Source organism: Loxodonta africana, chromosome 2 (genome assembly GCF_030014295.1).
Source record: "Loxodonta africana isolate mLoxAfr1 chromosome 2, mLoxAfr1.hap2, whole genome shotgun sequence".
In the NCBI taxonomy this organism is placed as follows: domain Eukaryota; kingdom Metazoa; phylum Chordata; class Mammalia; order Proboscidea; family Elephantidae; genus Loxodonta; species Loxodonta africana.
The window spans coordinates 117907893-117921774 of record NC_087343.1 but is presented as its reverse complement, the minus strand read 5'-3'; the positions used below and the strand labels follow the sequence as shown (position 1 = coordinate 117921774).

Below are 13882 nucleotides of genomic sequence, written 5' to 3'. Positions count from 1 at the left end.
CTGTTCCTTTCAAATGTTTCACTGTTAACTTAAGCCACACAAATGTAACCAGATACTGACTGAGATGTTCAGTAAACAGGTTAAAATATTCCCAAGATAAAAGGAGCAGTGATGAAAACGTAAATTCATCTTCTCTTGTCTAGCAGTTGCTTATATTAGAATTAAACTACAGTCTTTACATTAACTAGAAAATGAGTAGTCTGCTTTAAATTTGAAAAGGAAAAGTGAACGCAATACTGTTAAATAAGGAGCCAAATATTTAAAGTACATTTGTCAAGAATATAAGAACTCATGACAGCTACACTTGGGTATATTAGGATGAACATATTACCTCCTCCTCACCCCTGCCTCACAGGAGTCCCCGAGTGGTGCAAATGGTAATGTGCTCAGCTGCCAACTGAAGGGTTGGAGTTTCAAATCCACCAAGAGGCATCTTGGAAGAAAAGCCTGGTGATCTACTTCCAAAAACCATTCATTGACAACCCGATGGAATACAGCTCTACTCTGACACACACGGGGTAGCCATAAGTTGAAATCAACTCAATGTCAACTTTTTTTTGGTTTAAGGAGTAAATAAATACTTTGATTGTTTTAAAAATACTTTGATTTTATAATCTTTATTTCAACTATAAAGCTTCTAGGTCCTACACAATTAGCTTCTAACCTATAGCTTCTGGTCCTATACAATTAAAACATAAGATGGTCTATTTGTATAGTTTACAATTTATAAGTTATTTTTATTCATATTATCATACCATGATTTATTCAAAGCACATTTGGTAGGTTACTACTTTATGCAAAGTCTCTTGGCTAAATAGCTTGCAGGCAAAGCTATTTCACTATCTAGATAATTTCACTATCGACGGAGGATATCAAAATAATAGATAATTATAACAAAAATAAATCTCACTCCAGGTACCACATTTTACATAAGGATGACAGAAGTTTACTACCATTGTCATTACAAAAATCACAAAATGGTAGACTATATTTACCCCCACCTTAGTATACCACAATGTCCATATGATATATAAAAGAACTTGATATTTCCCCGTTTGGCATGAAACTGTGCAAATGTCAAATGTATAGGATTAAAAACACATAGGAATCATTACGTTTTAGTGCAATGACAATTCTCACCCATAGAATCTCCTACACGTTATCCAATGTATAGAGACATGGGTTCAACATTTAATGGATGACACCATTCTAGAATGTTATCCTGGGGGAAAGAGAGCCTTTCTGAATTGTAGTAGGAGTATAATAGAGTTAACACATAACAACTGAGAATGAATCGGCATTGTCAACAAAGTCTCTTAAAGGTAAAGTCCCATAAGAAACATGAAATAGAAATCTAAAAGCTTGGACAAATTGTCTCACAGTAGGTTCCCTTCTAAGAGCTCTGACATTTATAATGATAGGAAGTAGCTAAATCTTTCATCCTAAACCTAAGAATTCCATTCATCTTCTATTCTCTGACCTTTTTTAAAAGTACGATCAAAGATAGATATATTTTCTGTTATCCACTTCAGTTTAGTCCTTACTCTGAACTACTGAATAATGTTTGTTAATACCAAAGAAAGAAGTAGAAAATAACATTAGGCTTAAAAACACCATGTGTTTTAAAGTATGTTTTTGTTTTTACTTACAAAGAGTGACATTTCAAAGGCAAAATGCAATGCAAACGTTTTATGTGTATGAAGACAGGCTGCATCAGTAACAATTATCTTGAAATATGGTGGCAGCCTACAATCAAGGACATCAGCACAAGCAGAATGTAAATACACATTTATTTCTCAGAATAAGGCAGAACGGCAACATTTTAAACAAGAAACTTGATGCAGATTTGGTTTAATTCACCAGGTATGCTGAAAAGACTGATTCTTAACATTTCGAATGACAAACACATTGCCAAATTATATTTGCAAACAGAAATACAGCAATCTACAAGGAAAGAAAAAAATCCACAGAGAAACAAGAGCAGTCAAAGGTTTTAACCAAAGTTTTTAAATGATTTCATTGTAATTGGTATCTAGAATCAGTACTATTGCATTGCTCGTCAACATCTATCAGTAAAGAAAACTGGCAAAATCATATTTCATAGGTTTCTCTCTTCCTAGCTAGTATAAAAAAAAATATATATATATATTTTTTTATAGGTTAAGGTTAATCATTTTTGGAAACCTGACGACCTCTTTAAGACACCACTGTCACTATGAATCGGAATCGACTCGATGGCAGTGGGTTTGGTTTTTGTTTTTTTTGGTTATCGTTAGACTGAGGTAGCCTAGGAAGCACTGATACTGTAACTAACAGGGCCCCCAACACACTCTCCCATGTTCATTCAAACCACTTTATCTGACTTTCCACTTACAGCTCCTTATCTTTTCATTGCATTCTGGTTGCATGCGTATGTCTTATATCTTATGTGATATGCCCTTGATGGAAGAGATGGTGTGTTATTCACTTTAGAATTCTCTGCCAGAACTCAGAGTATGCTTGGCACAGAGTAGATCAACATGGCTTGATGAATGAGGGGAAAGTATTAAGACAAAAAAGGAAGAAGTTTATAGTAATATTTTTGTGAATTATATTTTTATAATTTTGAATTCTAGTGAGAAAGCATCTACAAAATGAAAGAATAAAATTATCACAAGCCACACACACATACTCTCTCTCTCTATATATACTAAAAAAAAAAAAAAAAGAAAATTTTTTTTTTTTTTTGAAAATTCTAATCCTTCGAAAAGAACAAAGGAGTTTTTCCTGGCAAACAATTGCAAAATTTGTCTGGTAGACTACTAACTTGAAGCTTACTTATGGGGAAGCCTAAAAATAACTTGGACTGTTTTTATTTTTGGGTTGAATAACCCCCAAACAAGAAAACCATTATAAGCAAATCTCACAAAACTCCTAGATGTAGAGAGAATTTGTTAATATGCCATGTATTTTGCTTTGCTTACTATGCAAGCCCTTTTCCACTTACAGTTTCCTAGGCTGGTTAACAGGTATGGTAGTCTTACTGGGAAAACATTGGGTTTCAATTTGGATCAGAGATACCTAGGAGCTATCTTTACCTACCATGTCCAACCTATCTGTAAAGCATGTGATTCTACCTATTAAGTAGGTCTCCCTGATCTTATAAATACTTTAAAATTTTGATAATGTTAGGAAAAAAAATTAAATCTTCATTAGCTACAACAAAGATTCTTATGTTAGGAACTGAGAAATAAAAAATAAAATCATTAATTAATTTTGGAATATCTTCATCATGATAGTTAAGAGTTAAAACAAACTCATTATTAGCAACGAAATTCACCAGCTTACTAAGAACTGAGGAGAGGAGGACGGAGGGTGGGAAGGAAGGAAAAAAAGAGGGAAGGAAAGAAACAATGTAAACACTCAACAATATAGTTGGGGAAACAAGCCATTAACTTTAGAATAAGATATAGACCAGATAAAAGGGATAAAGAGAGAGGGGAGGCTAGTAGGAGGAGTAGGATTTGAGCACGGGTCTCAGTAGAAAATTGGAAATAGGCTGAGAAGAGGGATACAATTCTCTTTTAAATGTTTTAGTTCTCATTCTTGAGCATGGGTCAGCAAGCCACGGCCCACAGGCCAAATTTGGTCTACTGTTTTGTTTTTGTAAACAAAGTTTTACTGGAACACAGCCACACTCCTTTCTTTACATATTGTCAATCGCTACTTTCAAGCTCAATGTTAGAGTTGAGTAGTTGTGATAGAAATCCTATAGCCTGGAAAATTTAAAATATTCTAAAATATTCTAGCCCCAAAGAATAAGTTCTAGGGCAAGGGTTCAACCATTTTGCCCAATCCTCAAAAATTCTAAGCTAAAATCCTTTCACACATTCTTATATTTTCATATGCAATGAAGTTTTGATATTAGCATACAAATATGAGGAAAGCAGTATCATTTACAGGATATCACTTTAATAAAGTTTACTTCTGTCTACTCAAACATTTGCAGTGATACACAATTTGAAATTGATAAATGAAAATTAACTGATAGCTATTTGGAACTTTAAAATAAAAAAATGAGTAACATTAAACTTAGTTCTGGGTTTTCAATGCTAACCATTCATGTACATGGCAAATCACAAAAGACATGGTTTATGAACAGAATCAATCAATACCATGACAAATCCTTGCACTTAGAATGAGGGACATTAACGTAGTGGGTGGAGAACTAGGCGTACAGCCTATATACAGACAGTCCACTCTGGGCAAACAACGGACTTTCACTTCATCAGCCCTATCCATCATTATCACAATCACTTAGAGAACAAAAATGCAATATCACCTTAGAAAAGCCATTCTTATGCCTCTGATTATTCAGTTTTCTATTTTGATGTCTTGCTTCATCTGTTAGGTATTTCTCCTGGCTTTTCTCTTACATATTAAATGATTTAACATTACACAACATTTTGAATATATTATGCTATTTGGCAAAAACTAAATCATTATCAAAGAGTAAGCATTTATAAAGATCAAGTATACTTTGGTCTTCTTGTTCTGCAAAAAAATTAGATTTCTTAACATCTAGATTTCATTATTTTATGCTGAGTTACTGAGTAGAACTACGTGCCAGACACTTTGGTAGACAATGGGGATAGGGCCAAAACACAAAATATGGCCAGGAGGTTTCCAGTTTGTGCTGTGCACACATGCATGTATGTACAAAACAATCTAATACTTAAACAATTTCAGAGGAAAAATTGAGTAGCTCAAAGAGAAGAGTATCAAATAAAAGATGTAAGTAAATTTCTGTTTCCTTAAGAGGCGAAAACAGAGTTTCAATGGATACCGTTTAAAAAGTAGTGGTTCTCAGACCTACTCCACACTTTCCTCACTTCTTAGTGTTAAAACACATGAGAAAAAGATCCATGCCTTTTCTGTATCATCTGCTTCTGCCTGATCAAGGACTACCGATATCTCCAAGTCACAGATAGGTAGGCAGAGGATCCTGGGGCAAAAGATCAGGTAAGAGAAGCCCAATTTTCATTTCAGCGATGACCTGATAAGCAACAGTTAACTGAGTGATGTGGAAGATAAGCATGGTATTCCTGGCATCACCAGGTTGGGTCTAGACTCAGCAGTCATGGTTTTTCCTTCTTCACATTCTGGGAGATTCTAGACCATGTTTTTTAGCACTAGAAAAGACAGCTGGATTGGCAGATGCATCAGGTAAGGCATGAATTGAGTGGGCATGGGTATCTATGAAATGTGAAAGGTTTCATGCTACTGAGAGGAGGCAGTGTCTCTAATACGTCAGATCAGAAAACCAGCCACCTACTCTTCTCAGCAGGGTACAAATAACATTATGACTAATAGGAGGCAGGAGCATGCACTGCTGAAAACTGCAGTGGCTCTTCTGTTATTAGACATTCCTTTTAAGAAATATTCAAATGTTTCATAAGGTGGATTTAATTCACCTCTAAAACAGGGGTTTAATGAAGATGATGGGGGAAAAGCTAATTCCTCTTCTCATAAAAGAAAAGAAAAAATAACAGACATAAATACATAAATATAAAGCTTTTCAATGCTGTAGTCTTTTTATTCTAAATAAATACAGCCTTGAAAATGAAAAAATAAAAATAATGTATGTGCAGCCAAATAGCTCTGGGCAGACTGATGTCCCCCCAGCCCTATTTTGGAGCAGCAGCCCCAGAAAGGCCCAGATGAGGTAGCTGGCACTAGCTCCCAGGAGTAAGTTTCACCTTGGCTCCATGACGGTTTACACAGTGGTCTTTTGCAGCTGATACACAGACACCACACTATACATACAGAAGAATGATCACCATTTGCTTTTACCCTAGTCAAGCCTTTTCAATTTACACTTTCTTTAACCCATCTATTCCTTCACCTGTCTCTGTTTACTTTTGCTCATCTAATGTGCCTTAGAGTCCAACTCCTTCCTCTACAACTGGATAATATTTTACAACTATGCATAATTTGAACCATCATTTTCTCAAAGGCATTCACATCTCTTAATTTAACCTTACAGCCACTGTCTGTGAGATTGGTATTGCTTTCCCCCTTTTAATAGACGAAGGGGAAAAAAACCTTTGGATATTAAGAAATATACTTTTTTTTTTTTCCTGAAAGATAATTATTTTTGCCTTTAAATTTGATTTTTATTATAGAAAAAATGGAAATGTGTCCACTTTAGGTAAATAAATATGCAGGCCTTGAGATGTAAGAGAAGCAGTGAAGAGATACTTTCATTGTTGCTACTCTGAACTCCTAGTCACTGGAGACTAGCACCAAGCTGTATTTAATGTTCCTGTTATCTTATCTCAAACGTTACAGTGAGCTGTTGGCTAGACAGCAAAACTTCCAAAAGACAAAATCAGTTACTATCCTGATTTTCTTCCTTAAGAAAAATGTCCAAAGGAAATGGGTTTCTTTTTATTAATGGTGATTTTACAAATTTCTTTTAGATGGAATTAAGGCCATTTCTCAAAACAATGAAAATATATTTTCTCTTTCTTTTTCCAATTGTCATTATTATTTGTGAGACCATAAAGAAGTTACCAAGGCTGATACAATTTGTTTTAAGACTTCAAAGGAAGTACTTAACCATTAACGTGGTTGCTAAAGTAGTAAGTAAATTAAACAAATGAACATTATTCCAGAGTTATTTTTCTGTCAAATGGGATTATCAGAACTAGAAATTACAAATATTGGGTACTACTATCAAAAAATAAAAGTAATTTCTAAAAGTGCCTTGTTATTTTAAAAATATACAGGCAAAACGAGCTGTGCATTTTCAAATACATATATGCAGAGTTAAAAAAAAACAAAAAAAACAACAGAACTATCCTATGTTCTTATCCTGTTCTCAAATACGTATTTCACTGATTCATTGATTAATTCAAGGTTTCACTGATTCACTTATACATTTATTCATTCATTTGCATCTATCATTCCCACATTGTTCTTTCCAGGTCAGACCTTTCCCTGGAATTCTAGGTCTAAATAGTCATCTAACTACTCAAGAACTTCACAAATACTTCACAGGCACTTCAGATTCAACATGCCCTAAATTAAACTCCTAATTTTCATTCACTTTCCTGCAAACATCCTCCTCTTCCAGGGTTTCCTGAGCAAAGAGAGCCCTCAGAATCCAGCTGCACAAACCAGAGACTTGGAATATGTCTTGATACTTCCTCTCCTGAAAACTCCCCTACTATTTTCTCTCCACTACCCTCTCCACACAGTAGCCAGAATGACCTGCATGGGACATGAATCTGATCTCTCTTACTGAAAACCCTACAGTGGTTTCCCATTGCCCTCAGGGTCAAGACCAACCTCCTGAACCTGGCCTACCTTCACAGGTCACATCTCAAGTCAGTAAGGTCTTTTTCAATTGAGTCATAATTTGTATTTCTTTCATTCTCCTTCCCACCTCCATGCTACTTCCCCTCCTAACTGATCTTTTCTACTCTTCTAGTCCTGTAGTTAAATTATTTTCACTTCCACCTTCCTTTAGTTAATTCTTAACTTTTAGTTCAAATATCACTTCCTCAGGGACGCCTTCCATGGCCTCTTGATGGGGTCATATCCTGCTTTTAAATGTTCTCTTTATGAATATTAATGCATGTCTTGCTCACTAGATGGTCAGCTCCATGAGGATGGGGACCACATCTGATTTGCTCAGCATTTTATCCTCAGCTTACCTACCATGTACCTGACATACAGAAAGCTCTTAGTATATAGTTAGCATCTCATATTAAACTAACATTTATGGAGCACCTGGAGTCCCTGGCTGGTGGAAACGGTTAACACACTGGGCTACTATCCAAGAGGCTGGCAGTTTGCGTCCACAGAGGCACCTTGGAAGAAAGCCCTGGTAATCTACTTCCAAAAAATCAGCCACTGAAAACCATATGGAGTGCAGTTCTACTCTGATATGCATGGACACCTACAATGTGACTTATTTTCAATACCCAGATGCTTACAAAATGAGTAGATAATGTATTCTTTTTTTTTTAAATAATTTTTATTGTGCTTTAAGTGGAAGTTTACAAATCAAGTCAGTCTGTCACATATAAGCTTATATACACCTTACTACATACTCCCATTTACTCTCCCCCTAATGATTCAGCCTGCTCCCTCCTTCCAGTCTCTCCTTTCGTGATCATTTTGCCAGTTTCTAACCCTCTCTACCCTCCCATCTCCCCTCCAGACAGGAGATGCCAACACAGTCTCAAGTGTCCACCTGATACAAGTAGCTTACTCTTTATCAGCATCTTTCTCCTATCCACTGTCCAGTCCCTTCCATGTCTGATGAGTTGTCTTTGGGAATGGTTCCTGTCCTGGGCCAACAGAAGGTTTGGGGACCATGACCGCCAGGATTCCTCTAGTCTCAGTCAGACCATTAAGTCTGGTCTTTCTATGAGAATTTGGGGTCTGCATCCCACTGTTCTCCTGCTCCCTCAGGGGTTCTGTGTTGTGCTCCCTGTCAGGGTAGTCACTGGTTATGGCCGGGCACCATCTAGTTCTTCTGGTCTCAGGATGATGTAAGTCTCTAGTTCATGTGGCCCTTTCTGTCTCCTGGGCTCATAGCTATCATGTGATCTTGGTGTTCTTCATTCTCCTTTGATCCAGGTGGGTTGAGACCAATTGATGTATCTTAGATGGCCGCTTGTTAGCATTTAAGACCCCAGATGCCACACTTCAAAGCGGGATGCAGAATGTTTTCATAATAGAATTTATTTTGCCAATTGACTAAGAAGTCACCTTACACCATAGTCCCCAAACCCCTACCCTTGCTCTGCTGACCTTCGAAACATTCAGTTTATCCTGGAAACTTCTTTGCTTTTCATCCAGTCCAGTTGAGCTGACCTTCCCTGTATTGAGTATTGCCCTTCTCTTCACCTAAAGTAGTTCTTATCTACTAACTAATCAGTAAATAACCCTCTCCCACCCTCCCTCCCTCCCCCCTCTCGTAACCACAAAAGAATGTGTTCTTCTCAGTTTATACTATTTCTCAAGATCTTATAATAGTGGTCTTATACAATGTTTGTCTTTTTGCATCTGACTATTTTTTTTTTTTTAATTTCACTCAGCATAATGCCTTCCAGGTTCCTCCATGTTATGAAATGTTTCACAGATTCGTCACTGTTCTTTATCGATGCGTAGTATTCCATTGTGTGAATATATCACAATTTATTTAACCATTCATCCGTTGATGGACACCTTGGTTGCTTCCAGCTTTTTGCTATTGTAAACAGTGCTGCAATAAACATGGGTGTGCATATATCTGTTCGTGTAGAGGCTCTTATTTCTCTAGGGTATATTCCGAGGAGTGGGATTTCTGGGTTATATGGTAGTTCTATTTCTAACTTTTTAAGAAAATGCCAGATAGATTTCCAAAGTGGTTTTACCATTTTACATTCCCACCAGCAGTGTATAAGAGTTCCAATTTCTCCGCAGCCTCTCCAACATTTATTATTTTGTGTTTTTTGGATTAATGCCAGCCTTGTTGGAGTGAGATGGAATCTCACCGTAGTTTTAATTTGCATTTCTCTAATTGCTAATGATCGAGAGCATTTTCTCGTGTATGTGCTAGTTGCCTGAATATCTTCTTTAGAGAAGTGTGTGTTCATATCCTTTGCCCACTTTTTGATTGGGTTGTTTGTTTTTTGTGGTTGAGTTTTAACCGAATCATATAGATTTTAGAGATCAGGCGCTGGTCGGAGATGTCATAGCTGAAGATTTTTTCCCAATCTGTAGGTGGTGTTTTTACTCTTTTGGTGAAGTCTTTAGATGAGCATAGGTGTTTGATTTTTAGGAGCTCCCAGGTATCTGGTTTCTCTTCGTCATTTTTAGTAATGTTTTGTATTGTTTATGCCTTGTATTAAGGCTCCTAACGTTGTTTTTTTTTTTTTCTTCCATGATCTTTATTGTTTTAGTCTTTATGTTTAGGTCTTTGATCCACTTGGAGTTAGTTTTTGTGCATGGTGTGAGGTATGGGTCCTGTTCCATTTTTTTGCAAATGGATATCCAGTTATGCCAGCACCATTTGTTAAAAAGACTATCTTTTCCCCAATTAACTGACACTGGGCCTTTGTCAAATATCAGCTGCTCATATGTGGATGGATTTATATCTGGGTTCTCAATTCTGTTCCATTGGTCTATGTGCCTGTTGTTGTACCAGTACCAGGCTATTTTGACTACTGCGGCTGTATAATAGGTTCTAAAATCAGGTAGAGTGAGGCCTCCCACTTTCTTCTTCTTTTTCAGTAATGCTTAACTTATCCAGGGCTTCTTTCCCTTCCATATGAAGTTGGTGATTTGTTTCTCCATCACATTAAAAAATGCCAGTGGAATTTGGATCGGAAGTGCATTGTATGTATAGATGGCTTTTGGTAGAATAGACATTTTTACTATGTTAAGTCTTCCTATCCGTGAGCAAGGTATGTTTTTGCACTTATGTAGGTCCCTTTTAGTTTCTTGCACTAGTACTTTGTAGTTTTCTTTGTATAGGTCTTTTCCATCTTTGGTAAGATTTATTCCTAAGTATTTTATCTTCTTGGGGGCTACTGTGAATGGTATTGATTTGGTGATTTCCTCTTCAATGTTCTTTTTGTTGATGTAGAGGAATACCAGTGATTTTTGTATGTTTATCCTATAACCTGACACTCTGCCGAACTCTTCTATTAGTTTCAGTAGTTTTCTGGAGGATTCCTTAGGGTTTTCTGTGTATAAGATCACGTCATCTGCAAATAGAGATAATTTTACTTCTTCCTTGCCAATCTGAATGCCCTTTATTTCTGTGCCTAGCCTAATTGCTCTGGCTAGGACCTCTAGCACAATGTTGAATAAGAGCGGTGATAAAGGTCATCCTTGTCTGGTTCCCCTTCTCAAGGGAAATGCTTTCAGGCTCTCTCCATTTAGGGTGATGCTGGCTGTTGGCTTTGTATAGATGCCCTTTATTATGCTGAGGAATTTTCCTTCAATTCCTATTTTGCTGAGAGTTTTTATCATGAATGGGTGTTGGACTTTGTCAAATGCCTTTTCCGCATCAATTGATAAGATCATGTGGTTTTTGTCTTTTGTTTTATTTATATGGTGGATTACATTAATGGTTTTTCTAATATTAAACCAACCTTGCAGATAATGTATTCTTTAATAAAATTAGGGGATTGATGAAACCTGCTAAGATAAAGTAAAAGCTCAATTAGGAAATCTCTTAAAAATTAAGTTTATTTTTAATAAAGTTGGTCATATAAAAGAAATTTAATAAATATTCTCAGTATTTGTTGGTAAATTCTTACAACAGTACACTACTTTTTTCTTTCTAATATCAAAGTCCTTCAGAAACCCCAACTCATTGTTTATCAAGCTATCAAGATAGTTTTATATCTTTATCTTACTTCTCTCATTTTTCTTGAGTAGGGAGCATGTCTGAATAGTGCTTCACAAAAAGAAGGCACTCAGTACATGGTGTTTGCTAGATTTAATCTGTGGGGCACAGAAAGGTTTTAGAGATTATGAATAAAATAAAAAAATTTCACCAAGAAAGTTTATATGATATCATAAAAGCAAAAATATGGAAACCCCAATAATCTGTTTCTACTAGGGTAATGTACTTAAGTATAAATATGATTTGAAAATTATATTCTTCTTTTATTCACATGATACATATTTGAAAGAAAATAAGTCTTAAAAATGTATAACATAGCACAATGTGATTAAAAAAAAGGAAAGTCTTAAATTACGTACCAAGTAAGTTTTAGTTTGGTTATAAGGAGGTTTATAGGCTGTATTTCAGGCTATATGGTAATGTCCTGCCTGGGGGTTTAAAAAAGATTTTAAGTAACAGATAAAATTGTTTTACTTTTATTCCTTCATTAATTTATGTAAGTAAATAAAGGACTAATTTTAAAGAGACATAATGGGAATTTTAAGAATGAAGACATATTACTCAATGAGAATTAAAGCTACTTGTTACTGACTACACCCTACCCAATTGTTCTCTATATCAGAAGGTAAGGAACTAAGAATACTGTGACTATTTAGCCAAAGCATTCACAATTTCATGTTATTTACATAATGAGTGGGCAAAGGGCAGGTAAGGGAGAAGGACAGTAAATGCAATACAGGCCCACTGAGTACTCTAAGACATAATAATACATCTGAGTTTACTGCCACTTATTTTGAAGCACATGTTAAAAATTAATATTTTCTGGCAATGTTATAAACACTATTGCTTTCTTAAGCCCTGACCAGAATCAATATAACAAATAACTACTGTTAGATGAAAAATGGATGGAAACAGTATAGTATTCACCTTCCATGGCCCCTGGAGGATGACAGCCTTCTGAAAAGAACATTGTCTGACCTGATACTGTCAAACTAAAACTCTGGAATGATCACGTTCAAACAATTCAAAAAGTGTCATAAGCATCTCAAAGCTTTCATACTGACTTCTGACAGAAAAAGGATTTTGGTCTGACTGTATAATGCATACAGGTTTGTATCAGATATATTCTTCCTTCATCAGTGCCTTTTAAAAATGAATCAGCAGAAAGTAAAAATGAAGAATTAACATTTATAGGTTAAACAGTTTATAATTATTTGGGAAATCCTTAGTCTTCTAATGACAATCGGCACTCTGGATAGCATTAATCCATCTATTCATTCATTCATTCATTCATTCATTCATACCTTGGCTGTTTATCAAGCTGCTACTATGCGAAAAGCACCGACTTAAAAATGTTCACAGAAAATCAGCACAGGTTCCTTCCTCACAAAAAGTAACAGAGAAAGTTCAGCATTAAAAGTTCAATTTAAGAAAGCAAAATAGGCAAGTGTTTGTTTTCTTAAACCAGTTGCCGTCAAACCGATTTTGATTCATGGTGACCCCATGTGCATCAGAGTGTAACTGTGCTCTATAGGGTTTTCAGTAGTTGATTTTTTTCAGAAGTTGATTGTCAGTCCTTTCTTCTGAGATGTCTCTGGGTAGACTCGAACCTCTAACCTTTCAGTCAACTGACTGTGCCACCCTGGGATGCCCGGCAAGTGCTTCTTTGTATAATAATAACAATAGCGGCCCATAAGAAGCAGACAAAAACATACCAAACAGTCTAAACCATTTTTTTTAAAGAATTTAATATTTATTATAACAGAGGTAATTTTATCTTATGGTACATAACTTTACTTCAGGAGAGGATGACCTCTTGTATACTAAACATAATAGCAAGTCAATGACATCTTCTCTTTCATGTCACTTTGGTTCCACAGATGATATTAATTCTCTAAGGGAAAACCTTGCTCACTCAGGCATGATCTTCTGGCATTATTAACTAGCAACACTACAGAGTTATTCACTTCAGGGACTAATAATTAATTTTGTTCATCTACTAGTTCCCAAACCAAAGCTCTGGGTGGAAAGATGACCCTTTAGAATTACACAAAGATTTAATTTTACTTATCTCTCTATATCATTATCATTGGGTCCACTGGGTCCATGAACTGGGATACTATCTGCAAAGTACACTTCTTAAAGATCTATAACTTATTTGGGAAATGCATGTTGAATTTAAATACAAAAAATTGCAGATGAGCCCTCGAGTGCCATTCATTTCAAGGCCAATTTCTTCCATTACCAGAATTACGAAGTAGGTATGGTAGAATGAAAATGTCAGAGGCAGTGGTACCCGTCCATCTTGCTCATGGCTATATCACTAGCACAGTTGTCAGCATATAGTAGGCTCTCAGTAAAAAGGAGCTACATGTTATACTTTTATCTGGTTTATTACGGTTTGAAGCAGTAATGTTAGGATTGTCAGAATTATTTTTAAAAATGGAAACTGTCATATGGCTAGCTGAATTTATAAGAATACAGCAAGAT

The 13882-nt window shown here is 35.8% G+C and overlaps 1 protein-coding gene across 7 annotated transcripts in view; it reads right to left on the bottom strand.

The window, feature by feature from the left end:
* The window catches only part of FER (FER tyrosine kinase), a 470096-nt gene that overhangs the window by 95434 nt on the left and 360780 nt on the right, over window positions 1-13882 (bottom strand). Inside the window, exon 19 of one of the 7 annotated variants that reach the window (XM_064274743.1) lies at window positions 9899-10745. The exons of the other annotated variants lie outside the window; for them this stretch is intronic. Coding sequence (XP_064130813.1) covers window positions 10742-10745 — 4 coding nt within the window. The 3' untranslated portion in view covers window positions 9899-10741. Of the gene's footprint in view, window positions 1-9898; window positions 10746-13882 lie in introns of those variants that run through there. 7 annotated transcript variants of the gene reach the window in all.